General features: G+C 36.7%; 1 protein-coding gene across 1 annotated transcript; it reads right to left on the bottom strand.

Annotated features, from left to right (window-relative positions):
* On the bottom strand, positions 1-27,055 carry LOC135711645 (uncharacterized). Its single transcript, XM_065234516.1, has 3 exons — positions 26,986-27,055; positions 529-972; positions 1-461 (listed from the first exon to the last, which is right to left on the bottom strand). The coding sequence occupies exons 1-3, from the start codon at positions 27,053-27,055 to the stop codon at positions 1-3; spliced, it is 975 nt and encodes a 324-aa protein (XP_065090588.1).

Here is a 27,055-nt window from a genome sequence, read left to right as displayed (position 1 = left end):
TTAATGATGCAACATTCCTCGAGAAGGTAAACAGAATTTGGCCTTGGTATCGAAAACCATTCCCTTGGGACAAGTCTTCACTCGCGAGTGCAGTGTAAATCCAACGTAGTAGCACTCGAAGTATCTCGTGTAATCCTGCGTATCGGCAAACTTCCCCTCCGCTCTGCACTTGAACTGGCACTGCTGCCCGTCAAACTCGGCCCCGTCACTGCATTTGAACAGTACTACTTCTTCCGATGCGGTCTCCGTCTGGTAGCAGTAGCCGTAGTACTGCTTGTTGCTTTCGTAATATACCCATACTCCGTTGGACTTCCCGCAGTCCAGTTTCTTGCATTCCTGCGCATGGGTCTGTCTACGGCAATTCCTCTGCACCATATCGTACATGTAGCCAGGCATGCAGTCGTACTTGGTGGCCTTGAAATCCGAATCGCACAGGTAGAAGAAGTTGCAGTTGTGTGGATCTGTTCACGTACAAATCAGTTAAATCAACCGAAATCATCGCCATAGCTTAGAGCCTTGATGACTTACCTGGGAAGTATCCCTCCGACGAACACTGGAAATTAGTTCGGCAGCCTTCCCGTTCCTCGTCCGGCTTCGCCGAGCAATAACCTCCCAACGCTGAATTCACACAATAAGGAACATCCTTCGGACAATCCCGTGCCGGAAGCACTTTTCCTCTCAAGCAAACCGAGATCTGGCTGCAATCCAAGCAAACAGCCCCGCTTCCTTCCAGGGGACAAATTGGATCCCATTCTACATTGCTTTCATTTCCTGGCTGTGACAGATATTCCTGCGCGCCATTATCGTCCTCAATGGGCAACTCTTCTTCACCGAGTACCTGTTTGGCAATCCCCGAAAACGACAACGAAGACCTAAGACAGGATACACCTGCAGATAGCGCCAACAGCACGACTAGAACAAGCGATGTTTCTGGGAACTTCATCGTTACTGGTAACTTGTCCGCTGAGAGGACTATTGAATGGGAAACGATTGGGAGCGAATATTTATACTTTGAGGGTTCGAGATCAGTGCAGAGTCATTTCGATAAGAACCAGGGGTGTATTGCAATTGACTGAAAGTGGATATACCGAAGGAGTTTATCGATTGAACAATTCTACGATTTATGACAGCTTGCAAGAAACTGAGTATTTTGTTGGTTTAGATTTGAATACGACCCTGTCAGGTGGTGCACTTTTGGGTCATTGAATTGCAAAAGATATGGGTTTGGTGATTTTTTTTATGAAAATTTACTCCATAACAAAAGTACTAATGTTTTTTTTTAAGAGGCAGTCGGTTGATGGAGATATGATGATACCACGAGATATCATATTTTGTTCCAACATGAGATTCTACTAGCAATCAACAGTGTAAATTGATTGGCTGACAAACGCTGATAGCTGTTTCCCATAACGGATTCATTTACAGGTATTGAATGGACATCCGCGATCGACCAAATCCAGCGAAATTTGCACAGAGGACCGAATGAACGGGGCTTGGGATTAGCAATCCAGTCTTAGTGTGCATTGTTCGGCCGGTCTTCGGGCAAAAGAAGTATTTTTAGTTTGACAGACGTCGTTGCTTGTGACTTCCGCATCTCTACATCTATCATGGGAAGGCTTTTTTTCAATTAATTTGCGAAAAAATGTTTCAAAATTAATTAATTTTACTGCTCTTAGAAGAAGAATACTGTGGAACAAATATCTTGGCTTGTCTTCAATAAACCAAACATGACAACTGGAAGCACTCTCGCGAAGTGTTTTGTTTTGATTTTATCTGTCACCACCGCCATCCTCATGCTTATCGTCACCATCATCATCCAACACCATCAACAGTATCGCTCTATCTTCTGTATCACAATTGTCTTCTAGTAGTAATACAGCTCCTGTTGTTGATTGTTGGCCAATCCGATCCCCATCGGACAAACTGATGCACGTTCCGTCCGGTTTTCTTAGACACAAACTGGTGAGGCCCATGCAAAGAATATGCATCTCTCATATCGTCATCTGGACCAATAATGGTGCGAGAGAGGAAAAATTTCATCGTCCAGCATCTGGTCGGGATCCATGAACGAATCATCTCTGTGTACATGCTCATCGTTATCTTCACCATCGACATCATCTACCATCTTTCGATGGCGACGTGGACACTCCCGTCAGGCTGGATCAGATATTCGCATCTACGTAGCACTTCTACGGATTAATTTCGTACGGGTTTGCAGGGGACGATTTTGGCAAAATTGAACTGTGAACAATTGATTTCCTGCGTCATCCATTCTATCTTCAGTAGCTCCTGGATGATGATCTGGGTTTTGGGATTCTTGTCTAGCAGCGAAAGCAACAAGTACTCCAATTCTTCGCAAAATTTCTTCAGGATTGCAGGATTTCCTCGTCGTCCACGAATGGGGTCTCGAAGAACATCAGCACGTACGGTGTCACACCGAGAGCCCACATTTCCGGTTACCCTTCCTGCACGAACGTCACCGATCCTTTTTGATAACCTACCTACTTGAGCACAGGAACCTACCTGTGAATAACTGACCATCAGCCGGAAAGGAATCTGCCCGATATCGCTGAACGTCTTACCTCCACGGTGGTTGATGATTGAGAGAGGAAAATGCCGTGTCCAGTTCGTTGTCCTCGCAACGCTCATCATGGCTTACTACGAGTCCCTGTGATAGTGCTGAATGTTCAGCACACTGCACCGAGAAACATTGGGCGCTCTTTGCACTCACACATATCTTCCCTTCACTCATAAAATTCGTTTCATGTTCATAGATCCTTCCCTGTCTCACGAGTTCTCTGTTCCTCACTCCACTTAATAATTGTGCACGCACGAATCTGTCCTCGTCGTGGACGCTGTAGTTGCACGATCGTGCTTTACACATCAACCCGTCGTGAAAAGCGACCGCCGTTTTCCTGCTTCATTCTAGAAAAAGCCTCGTGCTCTGCTGCCGTGTCCGTCATCGACCGTAGGTAGGTTTTGATGTTCCTAACGAAGACTCGGTAGCAGTCCAGGTTTGTCAAGCTTGGGCGAAGCTTTGCGCCTTTGCGGTTTTCACGATTCCTTGCAGTTCGTCGCCCATGGAGAGGAAGAGTAATTGAGTCCTCTTAATTGGAATATTAACTTTACCGAGCAAAGCACCTATCTCGAAGTTTTCTAAGTAACGATTCCATTCCTCCCACATTTTATTGGCGGCGATGCCACTTGGGAATGGTTTCATGTGATCCCAGCGGATGCTGGAGGATGAACTTCCACCGACACTTGCATAAGCGTTTACTTCGCTGGAGAGGTTCCAGCTGTTATCAGCATTTCTAGGCATCGTCGGTCCAGAATTTGACTGAAAACGGCTCAGGGCGTCATTTATACCCGCGAGTATTTTCTCCATACGGTCGATCCGTTCGGCGTTACTGGTGTGTTCCAGTGTGTCCTGGCTTGTGTTTTCGGTGGGGATTACTTCAGGGGTAGATGGGCTAACGGATGGCGATCTCGATGAATAAGCAGATGTACCATCCAGGTTCGATTTTTTTTGTCATCGTGTGTGCCGGTATCGGAGTCACTAGCATCACTCTCTGAGATGCTGCTGCTGTCGCTACTAGAAATCATCTCAGAGTCGATTTTGTTATCGATTTGAACATCTTCCTCAACGCAGCCGGTTGGTTCGTCAACCACTCGAACATACCTGCCGTTGCTCTCAGTCATATTTCTAGGATCTGCTCTCGGGTCCACGCGATCATAAGATCCGCAGCGCGATTTTTTTAATCCGCTCTGTTAATGCACAATGTGTCCGGTGCGCGATCGTAAGATCCGCTGCTAAGGACCTGTCATCATTTCATCAATGCGCGACCTTTCCGATCCGCTTTTCAAATGCGCGACGTTTTGATCCGCTTGCGCGACTTTTTATGCCCGCTTCCCCAATGCGCGATCTATCTGATCCGCTCATCTTGTGCACAATCTCAATAGATTTGCGTTTTATGCATAAAAAAAAAAAATCGAAGCGCGATTTTTTTAATCGACTCAATCTAACCTCACTTTATTTTTATATATATTCTTTTTTTTCTGTGCGGCGTTGAAAATTTTGGGAGATTCCTTTCCGGCTTCTAATCGAGGTTCTGATTTTTGCGTTGCAGCAAAGGTTGGTTGTTGCAACTCCTGGCAGGATCGCCATTGTGAATAACTGACCATCAGCCGGAAAGGAATCTGCCCGATATCGCTGAACGTCTTACCTCCACGGTGGTTGATGATTGAGAGAGGAAAATGCCGTGTCCAGTTCGTTGTCCTCGCAACGCTCATCATGGCTTACTACGAGTCCCTGTGATAGTGCTGAATGTTCAGCACACTTCACCGAGAAACATTGGGCGCTCTTTGCACTCACACACTACCTAACTACACTAGGTTGCCAAATCAAGAATGATCTGGTGGTTTGATCGCAAACAGGAGAATCTGAACCTTTCCAGCGTGGACGTCTTTCGCTCCTCGTGACCGACCGGAACTACGACTTCGCAGTGGACTGTTAAGGATCATTCTGAGTATCTTGTTTCTGAACTGCCCCCCCCCCCCCCTAAACTCAGCAACACAAAGGCTTTCGGTGAAATGGCGTTCGGTAAAATGGCAGTTGTCCAAATTTCCATAGTAATTTTTTGACGTAGGACTACGTCTGTGATTTCTATATGGGGGTACACTTTGTGAAAACCGAAAATGGAACATGTAACAGAATTATGAAAGATTTTGAACGTTAACAACTCAGCTGTCCCTGGACCAATTTCAATAATTTTATCACCAATCGATCAGAAATATTTATACGCATCTGTAAAATTGAAATCTTTATAATTTTTCAAAATGTCACTATTGAAAATTACCTGAATGTGCAACTGTTGCTATGAAAATTAAAATTATCACCGATTGCCTGCGAAAAAGCGATTTCCCCAACATAGATTTCAAAGTTGAAGTCGGTGTTTCATAATCACAGCGTGGTGAGTGGTGGTGTTCTCCAGTACATAACGAAAGGCTGCCTGCTAGCAGCGAGCTGCAGCCCACATGACCATCCATAGAAGGAGGAAGAAGCCGCACAGCTATTGATCGGAATCAGTAACTCTTCGTGAGTCGATGTGGGCCATCTATGTCAAGCGCGTCATACTAAAGAGTGTAAACAGAGAGAACCCCGCTCAAATTCCTATTCCTACACAAAACACAAGCTCCTGCTGCAGTTAACAAATAAAATTTATTAGATCAGACCACGTAGTCCTACGTCACCATTGCGTACAACACCGTAGGGCTGTCCCTTGTAGTTTTTTCATCCCTCCCTAGCTCGAAGCCTGGCTACGCCCTTGGGCCCACCAAAACGACTGAAGATTTTGCCTAGCTCTTCGATTGTATGTTTTGCTGTGGTTTGTTGCATTTCACAGACCTCAACATTTCGACTATAGTAGTCTACGACAACCAGTAATGTTTCTCCATTGGGAAGCGGCCCAACAAAATCTATCGCTATATCTTCCCAAGGACCGTTTGGTATCTTCTTCCTGACCATGGGCTGCGGGAGGTCGAGAGTTGAAACCAGAAGACATCCTCGACACTTTTTTCGCAAATGCCTTCACCGCAATATCCGTTTTTGGCCACCACACCGCGGCTCGAAGGTGGGACTTCATGGTACGCATTCCCAAATGTCCTTCATGAGCGATCCTGACTACCCTGTCACGCAACGAATTAGGTATGACAATTCTATCCGTGCGTAGTAGTATATCCCCAAATCGGCACAACTCATTGGCAATTATATGGAAATATAGTGGCAACACTTCCGTTATCGATACCTTTTAAAACTTCTTGCAGTTTCAGATCTTCCTTAGTCGCTTCAACAATATCCTCCCAACGAAGGACAGCGGATGTTGAAGCCGACAAAACAACTTGTTTAATAAAAAGTTATTGCTAAGTGCTAACGTACTCCACCTTGAAAGTACATCTGCCAAATTTTTCTCTCCGGAAATATGAGTCACTAAATATTCGAAAGCTTGGAGTCGAAGAACCCATCGCTCTATTCTGGAACACGGGCGTGATCTTACAGTAAATAGATAGGTTAATGCCTTACAAATATCAAATGGCCTGCCGTATAAGTATAATTGAAATCTCTCTACGCTCCAAACGATCGGTGGGGCTTCTTTCTTTGTTTGACAATAGCGTTTTTCAGTGTCAGTAAGAGATTTTGACGCGCAAGTAACAACTCGACTGTGTCCTGCTGAATCAGTTTGTATCAATAATGCCCCTAGACCCGTGGGAGTAGCATCTGCCATTATCGTCGTTCTGTGATGTTTATTAAAAAAAACCCCAACCTTAGAATATCAATCATATTTTTTATCATATATAATTAATACGGTCAAAAGCTCGTCCAGAGTAGCCAAGTCTTGAATAAATTTGTAAAGATAATTGGCTAAACCTAATAAGTTTTGGACTTCTGCTTCGTTTTCCGGCCGTCGAAATGATCGGATGGTATCCACTTTGATATCTGCCGAAGCAATTCCATCGGAGATTATTTTGTGACCCAATAATATTATTTCTGTAGCCCGAAATACGCATTTATCCCAATTCAGTTCGATTTTGCGCTCATCAAAACGTTTCAGAACCTCTTTCAACCGCTCTTCATGTTCCTCGCGTCCGTTGCCTTCAACGATTACATCGTCTAGGTACCAATACGTTCCTTCGCGACCTACCAAAATTTGATCCATGACCTTTCGAAATAACTCGGGTGCAGTGACAAGGCCAAACGGAAGCCGTTTGAAACGGAATAACCCTTTGTTAGTAATGAAGTTACATCCCGTGACTCCTGTGCTAGCTCGACCTGTAAACAGACTTCCTTGATGTGCAGCTTACTCCAGTATTTTCCCTTGCCTAGCCTTGCTAAATATTCGTCTACGACCGGCATCGGGTGTCTCTCACGAAGAACCGCTGGATTAACACGGCGCAGATCCAGGCAGATTCTAGGTTCACCATTGGTTTTTCCGACGACTACAACTGGTGATACGCAAGATGCTGGTCCTTGTTTCACCTCTATAATATCCTTGATCAGAAGCTGCTCCAATTTCCGGTTAACTGCCTCTTCAAGCGGTATGAGAATTCACCGAATGGATTGAAATACCGGCTTCATATTCGGTTCCATATGGATCTGCACTTGGATATCTTTATTCTAAGAGAATGGTTTTGTTTCGTTTGTAACCCGATACACATCCAATCCAACCTTTAGAAAGCCCAACTCTTTAGAAGTGCTATCACCGAGTAAGGATCGCTGCCCTCCTTTTACAACATAAAACTCTGCTTCAACTGAACTATTTTCTACAGTAACGTCTGCTACAAATGTTCCTATGATGAGCAACGGTGAATCACTTGCGTAGCCTTTAAGGATTCGAGAGCTTCTCTTGGTGCATTGCCGATCAACGAACTTCGCTTGTTTCAACCTTTCTCACACTGAATCTGGAATTAGATTGGCATCAGATCCCGAATCAACGAGAATATCCAAATCGACTCCGCCAACTTCATACATATTAACATTGGTGTTATTTCCAGAATAAGAAGGTGTAGTAACTTTGACTATATGTTTTTAGTATTACTTCTACGTGAAGTCAACGATTTACATAGTTGAAGATGCTAATTTCAAATAACAGACTGTAGTGGTAATTTTTATACGATAGATGGAGTAGATGAAAGCATAGAGTTGATAGTTCCGTTAGAGTACGGCAGTGTGAAGATTGTATATAGATATTCGCTATTCTAATATCTATATACAATCTTCACACTGCCGTACTCTAACGGAACTATCAACTCTATGCTTTTATCTACTCCATCTATCGTATAAAAATTACCACTACAGTCTGTTATTTGAAATTAGCATCTTCAACTAGGTGTAGTAAGTTTTGTCAGTATCTTGTTGCGCCGAGAGTCCAGATTCTGTTGTCTCCTCTTCTACCACACGAATTCGATTCTTCTCCAAGGGAGGTGGTTTCTTTTAACTTCGTAGACGGCAACACGACTCAAAATGGCCAGTAATTTTACATCCACGGCACACTATATTCCGTGCAGGACATCTCCTATCAGAAGAGATGTGGTCGCGAAGTCCACAGTTATAACACCGGTAGATCCTTGTATCTCTTCGAATCATAATGCGTTGCTTCTGGTCTGAAACTACGACTGTCCGACTGAGTTCTCTCTTGGCTTTCCGTGCAAATCTTTTACTTCGACAGTGAGCATGCATAAGGGCGTAAACGCGATGATCGATTCTCTTCATCAACTGCAACGTGACAGCACAAAACGAAACAAAATCGAAACGAGAACTCGAGCGAAAATATGGACTGAAAAGCTCGATAGTCGAGCAAAGAATCACGTCGTCGATCCGAAGTCAATCAGCTTGATATGGAAATTGTGATCGATGACAATGTTCTCGTCTCGGGACATCAACCGGATTCTGAGGTGGGCAAAATGATTCAATGAAGTGAGCACCTCTGAACCGTTCCGCTCATTACAGTGAGCTAGTTCTCCTGAACCGTTCATTTGCTCACTTTGTAAAACTTTTATGTGTCACCAACTGTAGTGTCAATGCCGCATTAGATGTTATTGGAAATAAATGAGGGTTTTTTACTTTTAATACAATATTTATTTAATAAAGAAAAGAAAATAAGTAACATTTCAGCCAGCTTTAGGTATGATTAACTTTCACAAACATAATTTGTGAAATATTTTTCGCCGTCAGCCTACTGCGCCTATCACAAATTAGCTGTCCTGCTTTGGAAAAGATCCGTTCACACGGTACCGGTGTCGCAGGAATACATAGTCTTTTTACCATTCATTATCTGGTAAAGTTTCGGATAGACCTGTTTCTTAGATTCCCACCAAATTAGAGGATCACCAGATCTGGGCAAATATGACTCAGCCAAGAATTTATCCAATTCAATTACGCTTGCAGCTTTAGGATCCTGTTCTCTGTGCAATTTGCTAATTGTGTGATCGAACTGTTCCCAAATCGATGATTTAGCAACTGAAGGTTGCGGCTCGGCCTGTTCAATTTCATCCATTGCTCCAATATTCTGCCGCATTTTGTCCACAATATCTTGGTACGCCGCTCATCTGCGAAACCTTGCTTCTTAAAACGGGTAGCCTGGGCTACTAATTTATAAGATTCGCTGTCCCCGAACCGCTTGATAAGGCCATCAGTTAGCTCATCTACCAGCATCTTGACACACCGCGGAAGGTAGTCATTTGCAAGTAATTTGACTTGCTCATTCATAATTCGAGCCAGCACCGAGCTTTTAGAAAGCGAAAGATTTTTCCGCTGAAATCTCGACCGTAACCTCATTAAAGAGGCCGAGAATTTTTACGCTTTGCCGAATTATGTCCCAGTCATTACTCTCCAACGTGCATCGTGTTAAGTCCAGAAGTGCCAGAGTAGAAATTACAGCTTCTTTGTTAAGTAACATGCGTTCCAACATGTTGTATGAGGAGTTCCACCGGGTCGGAACATCCTGCTTGAGTTTAGAAACATTTCTTGCAATTTTAAAGAAGCATGACTGCTTTTCTTGAAAAATTGCACAATCGCCTTGCACTTATCGACTGTGGCTTTGATGGAATTCGCTATGGCATTCTGTACTACGAGGTCTAATGAATGAGCAAAACTTTCCAAGTGTCTCATTTGCAAAATAGTTGCAGCCGACTTCATATTCGAAGCGTTATCAGTTATAATTGCTGTAATTTTGTTTTCGACGTCGAACGAACGAAGAACTTTGGTAACGCAATATTTTCACCAGTGTGCCTTGGCATGAACTCGGAGCACTCCAGCAAGAAAGATGTCAAAATACCATTTTTGTTAATAAAATGAGCGATAAGTGCGTAAAATCCGGTGTTGGTAATGCTGGTACAACCATCGCAGGTTAAACAAATTGCAGAAGCGTCAATCAACTCAGCTTTAACCTTTTCCATCAAGTCATTGTAGACAACTGGCAACAATCCATTGGACAATGTTTTTCTACTTGGAAGAACATAGGATGGGTTAAGTAGCTGAACAAATTTCTTGAATTCCATATCCTCCACAATTGAAAACGGATGGAACACCTATGTCAATGAGTCTACTTTTCTGGATTGGTATGGGTTTAATTACTTCGACAAATCGTGCCATCGAAGTCTGTGAGGCAGATGGTATCGAAATTGAAAACGATCCAGTAACAGCAGTGTCGGATTTTGTAGTAGATTCTCGATTTTGAGTACTCACATTCTGGCAAGTAGGTTGTGGTTGTACGTCTTCTGTGTTGACAGTGCAAGCAGTTGTAGCTGAAAATTTCGGTTGCTCCTGTGTTCCATCTCTGTTCAGCGGGATGAATGGATGTTTGCCTTTCATATCAGTGCTAACATTTGAAAACGGCACAAAAGCCATTTGTAAACAAATGGTTTGTGGGCCCTTTACTCACTACTTGAAGTACACCCACGCGACACAACAGCAACATCGGGTAGGGGAAATTTTCCCCTTCCTGACGATGCTGTTGGTTTGCGTGGGCGTTCTTCGGGTAGCGAGTAAAGGGCCCACAAACCATTTGTTTACAAATGGCTTTTGGGCCGTTTTCAAATGTTAGCACTGATATGCCTCTTCAAATTTCCCGAAGATCCTGATGACATAGCGATGCTGGCTTAGCAGTGACGGCATATACCTTTGCCTTCTTCTTTTTTGAAATGGTACCAGATATCACTGGTGATCCTTCCTAGGGGCAGCATTTTAATCTACAATAAGAAATCATCGAATGTTTTAAATTGCTGACAGCAAGCAACGAAAACCTTATAATAGACTTACCACTTTGCAAACAGCATCAATGCAATTCCAACGTTGAAAACAATCACTTTTAAAAATTTTAATTGGCAAATAAGTATTGAACTGAATGAAATGCAGAAAAACGAAAAACTGGCTCCAAGAGGTTGCAGTCATGGGTGTTCTTTCATTGCAGAATATTAGAAATCACATATCAAAGAAAAATCTTTACGAGAGCGTGAGAGACAAACGTTTGTTAGTTTCAGTGATGCCACATCATTGCAAATGTTTACACATAGGCGGACTTCTTGATGGTTGCCCCATACCAGACGCTTTTTTTATTTTCAATAATAGAATCAATTTGTAAACAATGTCCAGTTCAAAAATAGTTCCAGAATTCGGCTACTCTTTGCATGAAGCAACATCAAAGCACGCAATATTAAATATGATGCTGGTTTGGTGAAGTTAAAACCAGCAGCTCACTTTTTGTGTATACATTTCTGTACACCTGGCAGCGAGATGGGAGATGACAGGTGGGCAGGAACTCACGGTCTCCCAGTGTTGGTGAGTTCTTTGCCGTTAATGTTCACGAAAAGTTCACTATTTTGCTATGCAGAAATTCAAAACAAAATTTTTTATCTGCGGATTTGGACTGTTTTTGACCTGTTTCGTACGACCGGAAGGTGTATGCTGATCACAAATGCCGTGCCAAACTAATTTCCTACGCAATTAATCAATCTTTGATGTGAATTTCGCTATTAAACACGAGGAGCATTTCTTATAGCAAACTTGCCATAACAAAATGGGCATGGTTCATTTTAGTAAACAAACTAACACTTCTTCCGACTGTGTCACCTCTCTTACTCGCCTAGACCTGGCAGCGCTGGTTGGTAGTTTACGCTCTTGCTCTTCTGCCAGTCATAATTCATTTTTTCATATTGGGTTCATTCATGAAATAGCACTCAGATATTTTCCGTCAGCATCAGTCAACTATCACGGAGAGAAAAAAAAAATTAGTTTTAAATAAATAAAATATGACGTAAGTTCAAACTGGAAATAAAGTTGGTCTGTATTTGAAACGACGTTCATAGTAGAAGTCAATTCATAAATTCATATTGCTTCGATATGAAGGGGAGTAGAATGCAATCATCGACAAAGTTATTCTCATACAAAAACAGATTGTTATAACCAAAGCTTAGGTTGTTAGAAAAGAACAATGCTTAAAAAATAAAGCTTTAATACAATCTTAGGATTAATCAACTAAAAATAATATTAAATTATTTCAATTATCAATAAAAACAAACATCATCTGTAAAAATTGGTTTGCTCTCCGTGTAGTTCTAGCAGCAGCAATCAGACGCTTTCGTTCAGCTCCGGTTCGTGCTCTCATTCTGTTCAATCGTTTACATAGCTCTAGCTCAGCTGTCACAATCAAATGCTCTCGCTCAGTTCAATCAGTCCATGCTCAACATAGCTCTAGCTCACAGCGTTGCCAGTATTCTAGATTTATCTGGATTTTCCAGATTTTTAGTCGTCTTGCCAGATACACAGACAGACCACGCATATTTCCAGATTTTTTAAATATGTTCCAGATGTTCCCAGATTTTTCATATATGTTCCTTTAAAAATATCAGTGCAATTGATTTACCATCTAATCAAAAAATCAAAAGCAAAACTTGCTACTCAACATCTATCAACGTTGGACATTACATAATTAAGGGAATTCTGAAAATAGTTCACAGTGAAGTGTAAGGTGAATTCCTTGTGAAATCAAACGACAATTTCAAGCTAATTCTGAGTAGAGTTCCATCATCCATCTTTGTGGGTTTTGTGTTGTGAGTGCCACGAAGTGAGGGTTCGATTCCCGCTCCAGCCGGTGCAAATTTTGACAACCTGAAAATTTCCCTACTGGTCTGCTGGGTGTGGTGTGTTGTCCCTTGTCTAGTGTTAAATATACAGTCTGTGAAACCTCTGGTTGAAGACTGTTAAAATACAATTTCCAATTTGTAAGAGGGCATATAGGATGGTAGGCACGTTGCTTTTCCAACGCGAGGTTACACACACACTGACACCGCAGAGGCAGCCGATGTGCCACTCGATACATAAGAAGAGAGAAGTATATAATAGAAGTAGTCAGGACCGTTTATGAGTCGCTAGTAGAACAGGACCATGAAATGTAATACACTCAATGTAAGCATAACAATGTATCTGATATCTGATAAATACCTTTTGATAATAGAGAATATTAGTTGTAGGAAATATTCCTAACTGCGTTCTCATTCTGAAGTGGTCATATTGATGACAGACTATTTGCGGGTAAAAGGAGAGCTTATCTCAGGAGGTGCAGATTCGCCTCTGAGAATTCTCATTGGATCAGGTGGTGATTTTCCCACTGAGTCTAAGTCAGAATAATTTCTGATAAACCACTGCTGCCCTCAGGTGGTGAATCTCTTCCCACTGAGTTTAAATATAACAAAGACGGTGTCAATTGTCTTATCAACTCTGATGACAATTGCATGGAGATTTTGTTAATAAAGGAAATACAATCCGGAAGAGAAATCATAGAAAATTCCTATGATGAAACTTAAGAAGTATGCTGATACGAATCGTGAGATTAATTTCAATGGAATTCTGTCCAATGATTAATTTTAATAAAATTTTAAGTGCAATTTCTGGGAGACTTTCAAAACCATTGTGGCAAAGTACTTGAGTACTTAGGTAATACTGAAAAGGATTTCAACACAATTCTGACCTTACCTACAAAGCAGTTTAAAGGGAATTATTGGATGAGTCTGAGAAGAGTGTGACGGTCATTCTGAAGAGCGTACCAAGAAGAATATTTTAAGAATTTCATAGAGAAAAATGGACACATAATTTAGCCAATTCTTGGGAACTATTACCAATTTGAGGAAGTTGTGGGATTGGAGAGTGAAGAACTATTAGAATGTTACTGGAAAAGTTTAGATATTTTCAAGATTAGTTTAGGGGAATATTGAAAAGAAATAGGATGGAACTCTAGGATGATTCGAATTGAACTAAAAAAAGAGGCGAAGATATCCTGTAAAAAGGTTCCAAGTAAATTCAGACTAACAAAAAAAAATCATGATCTGGGACGCAGGAAAATATAAATTCGGGGATTTAGAATCATTGCAAGATCCTGAGACTTCAAAAATGAAACTATCAGAATTTCATTTTAGTAATACAGGTATACCTTGATATAACGTAACTGTCACTTTTGACTTCCATCGCTGATTTCTAGCTAACATTCATTGAACCAAACAAAGTAATAACACCATAGGATATATGAGACAATCCTCCATATATTGGTCATGCCAATTTATATGGCTGAATTGTTATTGGTGGAAGTCAAAAGTGACAGTTACGTTATATCGAGGTATATCTGTATAATAAAATTATGCTTTGGCATAATGGTCATGCGAATAGTGGAGTTATCCGTAGTTTAGGTAAACTGTGTATGAGTTCCACGATGTTAGGCTTTGAAGCCATCCCATCAAATTTCCTTGATTCTTTGCTTCTCATTCTTTTTTAAAAAAGTTACAGTTTAAAAAGAGGATTTTTTGGAGCATTCCAGATTTTTCCCGATTTTATATTTTACCTGCTCCAGATTTTTCTGAAAATGACCTGGCAACGCTGAGCTCAGCTGTCACACAGCAATCAAACGCTCTCGCTCAGTTCCGATTTGCGCTCTCGCTTAGTTGAACTAGTTCAGCTATCACTTCTGTTTTCACATACCCGTATGCGCCCTTCCCGGTGTGCCTTTTTAGCGTGTAATATTTGCTGTACTCTCCGTGGATTAAATCTTCATCGCACTGCAACATACTAGAGACAGAGCTGGGCCAATCCGAGTGCTGCGCAGTAGCAGAATTCTTGATGGCCTGCCCAAACAAACTGTTCACCGTACTAGTCACGCTGTTGTCAGATTCTGAGGCCTATCGTCATCCTCCAGGTTCACAAACAAAGTCAGTCCGATGACTGCAGGCCAGTGACAAGGCCTATATCAACAGTAGTGTTTGACAGTAGCCAGCATGTCCCGGGCTCAAATCATTTATTTTGCTGTACTGGGCCCGCTGTCACGGTATAACATGTTGCCTACGCGCCTGCCACTGGGCTGGATGACTGGCACACTTGATGCACACTGAGACAAATTTTGACGCAAAATAAGTGTTTAGAGTGACCACCCCTTGGGCAAACAATGAAAAATTAATGTCATACTGACACTGCCTGGTGAGTGAATTCTGAACTGAACTCTTTACTGTAAAATAGATCTTGTTCATCTGAACATCTTAGCCGAAGACGGAAGCTTTCTATCTAGTCACGATATTAAGTTAGGGCAAACAATTCAAACCGAATGTCACACTAGCGCCGCCTGATGAGTGAGTTTTCATCTAAACTCTTTACTTTAGGATAGTTTTTGTCCATCTGAACAACTTTACCAAAGACGGGAACCATATGTTAAGTTAGGACAAACACAGAAACATGAATGTCGCACTAGCACTGGCTGGTGAATAAATTATGAGCTGAACTCTTTACCTTAGGATAGGTCTTGTCCATCTGAACAACTTTGCTCAAGACGGGCACTTCTATCTACTCAAGATGATAAGTTAGGGCAATCAATTAAAGATAAATGTCACACTAGCGCCACCTTACTTCTAGTAGCCCTATGACCATCAGAAAAGGTATTCTCTGGTAGCATTATTAGCTGTTGACCCTAAGTTTTAACCCTAAGAGGGAGAGGAGACAACTGGCTTCTTACTCTTTTATCTCTATTTCTATCTCTATCTCTATCTTACGCACTTCAAATCGGCCAATAACGAGCTGGTTCGCGTTTGACAGAAAAGTGCCCGAATAGAAATTTACATTAGCCCAACGTTTGATTTTGATGTCTACATCAGCATCGAAATCAAATGTATGCCTGATGTCAAACATTAGAAAACATTATGATTTAGTTGTATTTAAGCAACGTAACATGGTGTATACATCAGAAATTTTGGAACAAAATTTTGCCATTCTAATGTCGGTCTGACGTCAAAAATTTCAATCTCTTGACATTAGAACCAAACGTTTTAAGGATGTTTTCTGATGTACATTACGTTAGAACTAAACGTTGTTCGGATGTTTTTATATGTAAACGTTTTCTGATGTTTTCTAATGTAGATGTTTCCCGATGTTAGAACCAAACGTTTTCGGATGTTCTCGGATGTAAAAAACGTTAGAACTAAACGTTGTTTAAATGTTTTTATATGTAAACGTTTTCTGATGTTTTCTAATGTAGATGTTTCCCGATGTTAGAACCAAACGTTTTCGGATGTTTTCGGATGTAAAAAACGTTAGAACTAAACGTTGTTCGGATGTTTTTATATGTAAATGTATTCTAATGTTTTCTTATGTAGATGTTTCCCGATGCTAGAACCAAACGTTTTTTGGATGTTTTCGGATGTACACAACGTTAGAACTAAACGTTGTTCGGATGTTTTCAATTGTACTTCGTGTTTGTTGTTCTCTGATGTTTTCAGATGTACAAAACGTTTAAAGTAAACGTTGTTTGAATGTTTTCAAATGTAGATGTTTACTAATGTTTTTAGATATACAAAACACTAGAATCTTACTTTTCAAATGCTTTCAATTATATTTACAACACATTAGAATTAGTAACATAATCGTGTAAACACTACACACCATTGTTGTTAGATAACATCATAAAAATGCGTACATAACTGTCAATGCTGAAGCTCCCGTTTCCCACCAGTCAGTTAACTGACCTTAGCTAACCTAATGTCATTGCGGCAACTCTCTATGCGGCAGGGGAACTATGCCATTAGCGCGCTAAGAGTTATTAGACCACTGACATAGGCGCCAATTTGTAGGTGACGAGGCACTTGGTGACATTACAGCGAGCTTGACGATTGTTGCAGCATTTTTTAATCAAACTAACAGTTAAGGTGTGTAGTGTTTACAAGATCATGTTTCTAGCACTAATGCTTTGTACAATTGAAAGCATTGGAAAAGTTAATTCTCATGTTTTGCACAATCAGAAAACATAAAATTGTACAAAAAAAATCATCCATTCTGGTAGACTATCTCTTAAATGCATACAGAATAGCCATTGCGTAAGCTCCCGTTTCCCACCAGTCAGTTAACTGACCTTAGCTAACCTAATGTCATTGCGGCAACTCTCTATGCGGCAGGGGAACTATGCCATTAGCGCGCTAAGAGTTATTAGACCACTGACATAGGCGCCAATTTGTAGGTGACGAGGCACTAGGTGACGTTACAGCGAGCTTGACGATTGTTGTATCATTTTTGAACGAACTACCAGAAAAAGATGCCTAGTGTTTACATAATCAAGTTTCCAAATCTACAGGGCCACCCACATTAGATCCGGATCTGGCGCGATGCAGCAAAGTGACAGCTAAATATATTGTCTAACTATAAAATTTACGACAACGCAACGCAAGCAGATCTAATGTGGGTTACCCTTAAGGCCTGTGGAAGAGTGAAAACTGGTGGCCGCGTGAAAGTTTAGGGAAATTCCCCAATAATTTGCAAAATTTAGCAAAACACAAATGCTCCGTCCATGTGTCGAACCACAAACGAAACTCGTCAGTTGGTGGTGATTGATGACTTCCTTGGTTGCTTTGGTGGTGTCATGCCTTCCTTCGAAAAGAAGCACAGCCGTGGATCCTGGCCCTTGCGTTGATGAGTCCAGGTCTAGGTGTTCAATTGCCTCCCTGGCGTAAGTGGTTGCCACTCGGTTGCAGAACATAGAACGATAGAAAATAAACAAGAAAACAAAGCCAAATTGAAGATTAATCCAGGGATTTTGCTGTAAATATTTAGATGAGCTAAGACTAGAGAATGCTAGAGAAACTGTGAAAGACTATCAAAGCAAACTATGCACCTAGATCCAAATCTTTTCAGAAAACTTATCAATACGCATAGTTTGAACCGATGTATAAACATCATGCAGACATTGTTGTCTTTGAAATGTCTACGAGCCAGGTAAAGGGCCGAACCCAATGACACCAGGACAGCGGCATAGCGGTATAGGGGTAAATGTACATTTTAAGGTTAGTTAGAAGAACTACTAGAACTTCAGGGTAGTTCCATAGAGGTAACTCTAAGACCACTGGGTCCCGAAGAAAATCATTATTATTTTTGGCTCACTCAGTACCAGAACAACGGTCCCAAGCAGTCCCAAGCTATTTCACTCACCCCTGCATGTTCTGCATGAATCCACACACCCCTGATGTTATCTGTCAAACTTTCATAGCGAATCAAAACAAACATAGTGTAGTAATAGAATTTCAACTAGAATAGGGTACGTTAATCGTTTGCTTGGGACCAATAGGCTACTAAAGTGGTGAGCCAATTTAAAATCGTTAGTTTCGTATTGATTGTTGGTAGTTCTATAAACATCAGAAAAATACCAGATTTAATTTAATTTAAGTTAATAATTATTCTGAAGACCTACAACTGAACAGAAATTCAAACGATGTCCTTTTGATATTCTTTGAATAGTTTAAATTGATCAGGTATTATTCTGAGAACCTACAACTGATCAATAAATCAATCGAAACTTTTCGGATATTACTACAAGAGATCAAAATAAGCAGGAATTGTTTTGAAGACCTACAACTGATCAGAAATTCAAATAAAGTAATTTAGAAAATATTCGAAGTGGTCAGGTTGATAAGGATTAGAAATTAAAATCTTGAGATATTTTTCGAAGAGGTCAAGTTGATCAGGAATTATTCTGAGGACCAACATCTGATAAAAAATCGAATTGAAGTCGTTTGAAAATTTCTTCAGAACGTAGAATAATCGGAAATTGTTATGAAGATCTTACTACACCGAAGGTCGTAGATCTTCAGAGAAACTAGCAGAACTTTAGGGAAATTAAAAAAAAAAACTTCAGAAAAGTTTTAAAAAACTGAAATCTTTAGAGAAATCAAAAGAAAATCAGGGAAGTTCGTAGATCTTCTGAGTAATTTACAGCACTACAGTAATGTTTGTCGTCGTTTCGAGAAATAATCACTACTTTATGGATGTTCACAGATCTTCAGGGAAGTTTGAAGATCTTCAGAGAAATTAACAGAACTACAGTGATGTTCGTAAATTTAAAGATAATTTTTTAGTTCCTAAGGGAAATTTATAGAACAGAATTTCAGAGAAGTTCGCAGAACTTTAGATAAACTCACAGAACTTCAGGGAAGATCACATAAATTTAAAGATCCTCGTACATCTAAGAGTTATTTTCAGTACTTCAGGGCAGTTCACAGAGCTTTAGGCAAATTGGCAGAACGTCAGGGAAAAATACTGAATTTCAGGGAAGATTGTTGATCCTCAGAGAAATTTGCAGAACTTAAAGGAGGTCTTCAGATAAATTTTTATTGCTTCAGAAAAAAATTGCAGAAATTCAGGAAAGTTTTGTAGACTTTTAGAGAAATTTTTAATATTTTAATGCTTCAGGGTAGTTCGAAGATCTTCAGAGAAATTCACAGACCTTCAGGGAGTACACAGAACTTCAGGGAAGTTCGAAGATCGTCTAAGTAATTTGCAGATTTTTAGGAAAATTTAATATAACTTTTACTTAACTTTAACTAAACTTTAACATAACCTTAACTTAATTTTAACTGAAATTTATTATAATTTAAATTTTAACATAACTTTAACCTAACATCAACTAACCATATCTTTAACTTCACTTTAGCTTTAACATAAATTTAACTAAACTTTAACATAACCTTAACGTAATTTTAACTTAAATTTAACATAACTTTAATCTAACATTAACTGAACTTTAACTTAACTTAAGCATTAACATAACTCTAAATTAATTTTAACATAACTTTAACTTAATTTTAACTTAGCTTTCACATAACTTTACCTTGAACATTACTTCAACTTTAACTTCCCGAAAAAAAAATTACAGTGAAATTTTCAGTGGAAACAATGCTCTAACATTCATATTTATTGTCGACAATAAAAATGATTGTTATAATGTTGTACTCTTCCGAAAACGGCAAAACTGCTACCTAGATGTACAATGAATGTACATAATAAAATGTTGTTACAATGATTTTTATCGTATTTTTCATTTATTTTATTGTTAACATGATTCGATCATGAACAATAATGAACAACTCAATTACAATAAAAATTGTTGTTACATTAAATATTGGTGTATTTTCATTGTGGGTTACTTCACGAACAATAAAAATAAATCTGATTGAAGCATGCAGACTATGAGAGGGTCAGCAACACTGCCAATGTAACTAAGATAGGCGCTGCTCGTATGGCTCTGGCTTTGACAGTTCGTTTGGCTCAAAATCAGGCAGTCCGCGTCCGCTCATATCTTATCCTAGACCCTCTCTAAAGCTTAATGGAGACCTTTTCCGTGCAGTCAACCCTAATAAAAATTGTATGGTTAATTTGCTTAACGACGTGTTCTGGGTATCATCCAAACCATTTGTGAAATAGTTCAATGATTTGGGTTATCGTTCGTTTATGGTTATTTTTTATTAGGGAATAATCATACAATAATAATAAAAAACTCCACCACTTGAAGATGTCAGAAAGGAACTCTCAGGTGGAAGCATATTTCAAGAGCAAATTTTCATTACGTCGAATGTACCAAAGGTAAACAAAGTCGAGCTATCAGTGTCAATCTATTCTCCTGCTATTACACTATATACTGTCCAAATATAGGATCAAATCCCATTTTTAAATTTATTTACCAGTCAAATTGCTTTTTGACGTAATCACCTTCCGATCAAAATAGTTTTCGATGTTACTTAAGTCACCCAATTTCTATGGAGATGCCGTTTGACTTAAGTAACAGCGCTGAGAAACCCGTGAAAAGTGTACGTTCGTCGTTTCGCTTTCTCATTATTAAAGTGAATAAATCGAACTGTTTGTTGCTAAGATGATTTCGGTGGTCCTAAAATGATGAATGGGCTGCACGTAAGGAGACGTAATTGATAATTCTCCCGAATATCCTGGTAAATACACTTTGACTTAAGTAACAATAGGGGCCACCAAACGACGTATAATAACTTTTGACTCAAAAACCAGTATTTTTTAGCATGAAAGCTAGCGATTTGCATTTGTATGATTAAAACCCTGCTAAATATGTTAAACATTGCTATCACTATGAGATTATATGTGTTTACTTGGAAATAGGAATAAATTTTCGGTCATCAAAACAAAACTTTATTTTTCTCGGATTGGTGCGAATGTTACTTACGACATAATGAAAATTTGCTCTTGATTTCATGGGCGATTCTCTCCAGTCGAATGCATTAACTTATCAACGGCGCTCAACCCCCAAGGAGACGTGACCTAGGGATATCGAGCGCAGGGGAGTTGGCCTGTATTTCTCACAAGTTCCGGATCGAATCTCGATCCATAACCAGTAAAAAAAAGGACCACCCATAACAGACATGCCACCCCCTTCCCTTCCCGGGGCAATGTTTTATTTTTTCGATTTATTTTTAAAATCGATAAAGTAGATCTGTCAAGCCAACACATACACTCTAAAGTACACTGTTATTTTTTTAATCAATAAATTCGCCAACCAACAGTAAATAACAATAATATATTATGTTATTGAAAAAAAAATTATATGGGAAAATCACGAAAATTTCATTGTTAAGATACTTAACAACCCCCCTTTTTTATTGTAAATTTTCCATTTACCATGAAATTTACTGTTTTGTACAACATAAATCAAGGTAAATTTATTGTAGACGTAACAATATAAATCATTGTTAAAACAATAATTTTCGTCTTATTGTTACATTGTTTTTTAATGTATTTTTGTTGTTATTTTTTTTCGGGTTAACTTGAGCATAACATAACATAACTTTAACTTATCTGTAACATAACTTTAAGATAACGTTAACGTTAACTTAACTTAACTTAGCATTAACTTTAACTTAACTTTAACTTAGCGTTAACTTAACTTTAACTTATCTTTAATTTAATCTTAACTTAACTTTAATTTAACTTTATCATAACTTAACCTTAACTTTAACTCATCTTTAACTTAACTTTAACTTCTCTTTAATTAAACTTTACCTTTTTTTACTTAACTTTAACATAACATTAATTTAATTTTAACTTAACTTTAACATAACTTTAACATAACTTTAACCTAACATTAACTTAACTTTAAATTAACTTTAGCATTAATATAACTCTCACATAATTTTGACATAACTTTAACTTAATTTTAACTTAGCTTTCGCATAGCTTAACCTTGAACATTACTTTAATTTTAAAATCATTTTAATTTTAACTTCACTCTAACGTAATTTTAACTTTACTTTAACTTAACTTTAACAAACTTTAACTTATTTTTAACTTTAACATAACTTTAACCAAATTTTAACTTAACTTAAACGTTGTTGTTAACTAAATTTTAACTTAAATTTAACATAACTTTAATGTAACTTTAATGTAATATTAACTTAACACATCTTTAACTTGACTTTAACTTTATAATAACTTTAACTTAACTTTAACATAACTTTAACTTAACTTGAACTAAACTTTAACATAACCTTAAATTAATTTTAACTTAAATTTTAACAGAACTTTAACCTAACATTAACTTAACTTTAATTAACTTTAAATTTTATCTTAAATTTAAAATAAGTTTACCATTAACATAACTTGAACTTTACTATAACCTAACATGAACTAAACAGATCTTTAACTTAACTTAAACTTTATAATAACTTTAACTTATCATTAACATAACTTTAACTTAACTTGAACTAAAGTTTAACAAAACCTTAAATTAATTTTGACTTAAATTTAACATAACTTTAACCTAACATTAACTGAACTATAACTTAACTTTAAATTTAATCTTAAATTTAAAATAAATTTAACATTAACATAACTTGAACTTAACCTAACATAAACTTAACATATCTCTAACTTAACTTTAATTAAACTTTAACATAACCTTTACGTAATTTTAACTTAAATTGAACATATCTTTATCCTAACATTAACTGAACTTTAACTTAACTTAAGCATAAACATAACTCTAATTTAATTTTGACATAACTTTAACTTAATTTTAACTTAGCTTTCACCTAACTTTACCTTGAACATTACGTTAACTTCAAAATTATTTTAACTTTAACTTTAACTTAAACTTAACTTTAAGTTAACTTATACTTAACATAACATAACATAACGTTAACTTAACTTTAACGTAACTTTAACTTAACGTTAATTTAACTTCAACTTAACTTTAACTTACCTATCACAGAACTTTAACTTTAGTTTAACATAACTTTAACTTTAAAATAACTTAAACTTAACTTTAACAAAAAATTAACTTTAAAATAACTTAAACTTAACTTTAACTTTAAAATAACTTTAACTTAACAATCTTTGTACAATTTCACTGGTTCAGATCAATCACGGAGTGCAACTATCGATACGTGCAGTCAGACTAAGCTAAGCTAAGCTAAGCTAAAATAACTTTAACTTAACAATAACTTAAACTTAACTTTAACTTTACTTTAACATAATATTAGCAAAACTTTAACTTAAATTTAATCAAATATAACATAAATTTAATTTATTTTTTGCTTAACTTTACCTTACCTATAACATAACTTTAAATAAAGATTAACATAACATTAACTAAGCTCTAACATAACTTTAACTTTAAAATTACTTTAACTTAACTTTGACACAACTTTAACGTAACTTTAACTTATCTTTAACATTAATTTAACTTTACTTTACTATAAAATAACTTGAACTTAACTTTAAATTTAAAATAACTAAAACTTAACTTTAACTTTAAAATAACTTTAACTTAACCTAAACTTTACTTGAACCTAACTTTAACAAAACTTTAACCTAAATTTTACCAAATCTAACATAAATTTAATTTCTTTTTAGCATAACTTTAATTTTAAGATAGCTTTAACTTACCTATAACACAACTTTAACTTAATTTTAACATAACTTTAACTTTAAAATTACTTTAACATACCTTTAACATAACTTCAACTTAACTTTAACTTACCTTCAGCATAACTTTAACTTAACTTAAACTTTAAAATAACTTAAACTTAACTTTAACTCTAAAATAATCTAGACTTAACTTTAACTTAAAAATAACTTAAACTTTACTTTAACTTTAAATTAACTTAAACTTAACGTTAACTTTACTTGAATATAATTTTAGCAAAACCTAAATTTTACCAAATTTAACATAAATTTAATTTATTTTTAGCATAACTTTAACTTTAAGATAGCATTAACTTACGTATAACACAAATTTAACTTAAGTTTAACATAACTTTAACTTAGCTTTAACTTACCTTTAACATAACTTTAACTTACCTCTAACAAAACTTTCACTTACCTTTAAATTACCTTTAAATTAACTTTAACATCCCGCATAAACAATAACCATAAGAAGCGCCTAACCACCAATTCGGGATATCATCCCAACTTTATGCGGTATGGTCGTACCATCTATGACATCGTTAGTGTATGGTATCCGTTTATTAGGGATAACTTTAACTTAAGTTTAACAAAACTTTATCTTTCCTTTAAAATAACTATAACATAACTTTTTCTCTTACATAACTTTAACTTAACTTTAAACTTACTTTAACATAAATTTCACAAAACTTTAAATTAACTTTAACTCTACCTTAACATAAGTTAAACTTAATTATAACTTAACTTTAACTTTAACATAACTTGAACTTTATTTTAACAAACTCTTATCTTAATTTTAGCTCTCATTTAATTTTAGCTTAACTTTAACATAACTTTTACTTTAACATAACTTTAACTTAAACATAACTTTAACTTTAAAATAACTTTAACTTTAACTTCAAAATAACTTTAACTTTAACATCACTTTTAAACTTAATGAATGATTCAAAAAAACTTAACATTATCATAAAATCAACTTAACTTTAACTTTATAATAACTTTAATTTTAACATAACTTATACTTTAGTTTGAATAAACCTTAACATAACATAATTGAACTAAACATGAACTTAAATTGTGCTCAACTTTAACTCAATTTTAACTTAACTTGAACGTTACTTTAATTTTAAATTAATTATAACTTAACATTATCATAACTTTAAATTTAACATAACTTTAACCTAACTTTAACTTAACTTTAACTAAACTACAACATAACCTTAACTTAATCTTTACTTAACTTGAAATTTTAACTTAAATTTAACATAAATTTAACTTAACTTTAACCTAACATATACTTAACATATCTTTAACTTAACTTTAGCTCTAACTAAACTTTAACATAACCTCAACGTAATTTTAACTTAAATTTAACATAACTTTAACCTAACATTAACTGAAGCTTAACTTAACTTAAGCATAAACATAACTCTAACTTAATTTTAACATAACTTAATTTTAACTTCGCATTCACATAGCTTAAACTTAACTTTAACTTTAACATAACATAACTTTAAATTAACTTTAACTTATCTTTAAGATAACTTTAACATAACGGTAACATAACTTAACTTTAACTTAACTTGAACATAACTTTAACTTTAACACAACTTTAATTTTAAATTAATGATAACTTAACATTATCATAACTTAAACTTAACTTTAACATAAATTTAATTTAAATTTAACGTTAACATAACTTATAACTAAATTTGAATAAACTTCTACTTAACATAATTTTAACTTACCGTTAACTTAACATTAACTTAAATTTTACTTAACTTTAACTTAACGTTAACTTAACTTCAACATAACTTTAACTTAACTTTATCTTACACATAACTTTAACTTTACTTTATCTTAACTTAAACATAACTTTAACTTAACTTAAACGTAACCTTAACTTAACTCTAACTTACCTTTAACGTAACTTTAAATAAATTTTAACTTTTACTTTAACATAAGTTTATCTTACCATCAACATAACTTTTACTTTAACATAATTTTAACTTAAATTTAGTTGTTACATACTTAATTTAACTTAACTTTAAATTTTACTTAACTATAATAAAACTTTAACTTAAACATAAACATCGGGATCCGGTATCGGAATGCGTTACATCAGTAAGGATGCTTAACTCAGCCGGATTCCTCCTGCGGATCAATTTTGGAAAATAGTTACATCAAAATTGATCCGTTGGAGGAATCCGGATGAGTTAATCATCCTTGTTGATGCTTTGCATCAGTCAATTAAATCCGCCGGATTCCTCCAGCGGATCAATTTTTGGAAAAAAAAAATACATCACAATTGATCCGCTGGAGGAATCCGGATGAGTTAAACATCCTTACAATAAGGATGCTTAACTCAGCCAGATTCCTCCAGCGGATCAATTTAAAAAAAAAATTATTACACTTAATAACAAATTGTTCAATACTTACCTCTATTCCCGAACACCTCCGGAATTATTGGAAGCAGGCGGCTGAAAAAAAAAACAATTACAAAATAATCAAAATTTTGGATCTGTTTGTTAGAATTTGTAATTATTTTTCAAAATTGATCCGCTGGAGGAATCCGGATGAGTTAAACATCCTTGTTGATGCGTTGCATCAGCAAGGATGCTTAACTCAGCCGGATTCCTCCAGCGGATCAATTTTGGAAAATAGTAACATCAAAATTGATCCGTTGGAGGAATCCGGATGAGTTAATCATCCTTGTTGATGCTTTGCATCAGTCAATGAAATCCGTCGGATTCCTCCAGCGGATCAATTTTTGGAAAAAAGTTACATCAAAATTGATCCGCTGGAGGAATCCGGATGAGAAACATCCTTTTTGATGCGTTGCATCAGTAAGGATGCTTAACTCAGTCAGATTCCTCCAGCGGATCAATTTTTAAAAATAATTACACTTAATAAAAACTGTACCTACCTCTATTCAATTTCCGTACACGTCCCAATCCGGAATTATTGGAAGCAGCCGGCTGAAAAAAAAAATACAAATTAATCAAAATTTTGGATGTTTGTTAGAATTTGTCATTATTTTTCAAAATTGATCCGCTGGAGGAATCCTGATGAGTTAAACATCCTTGTTGATGCGTTGCATCAGCAAGGATGCTTATCTCAACCGGATCAATTTTTGAAAATAATTACATCATGAGAAATCCGGATGAGAAATTACAAATAATAACACTAAATATAACAAATATTTGAATACTTACTGTTAAAGTTGCTACTTTCCTTCGCGGCTCGGGTGAAGGAATTTGCGGTGCGCTCCGTGCACTCAGCCAT

This window comes from Ochlerotatus camptorhynchus, unplaced genomic scaffold, assembly GCF_037179485.1.
Source record: "Ochlerotatus camptorhynchus isolate MF236.1 unplaced genomic scaffold, CSIRO-AGI_Acam_v1.1 ptg000434l, whole genome shotgun sequence".
Classification (NCBI taxonomy): Eukaryota; Metazoa; Arthropoda; class Insecta; order Diptera; family Culicidae; genus Ochlerotatus; species Ochlerotatus camptorhynchus.
Note: the sequence above shows the minus strand (reverse complement) of the source record. Positions and strands in the feature narration are given on the sequence as shown.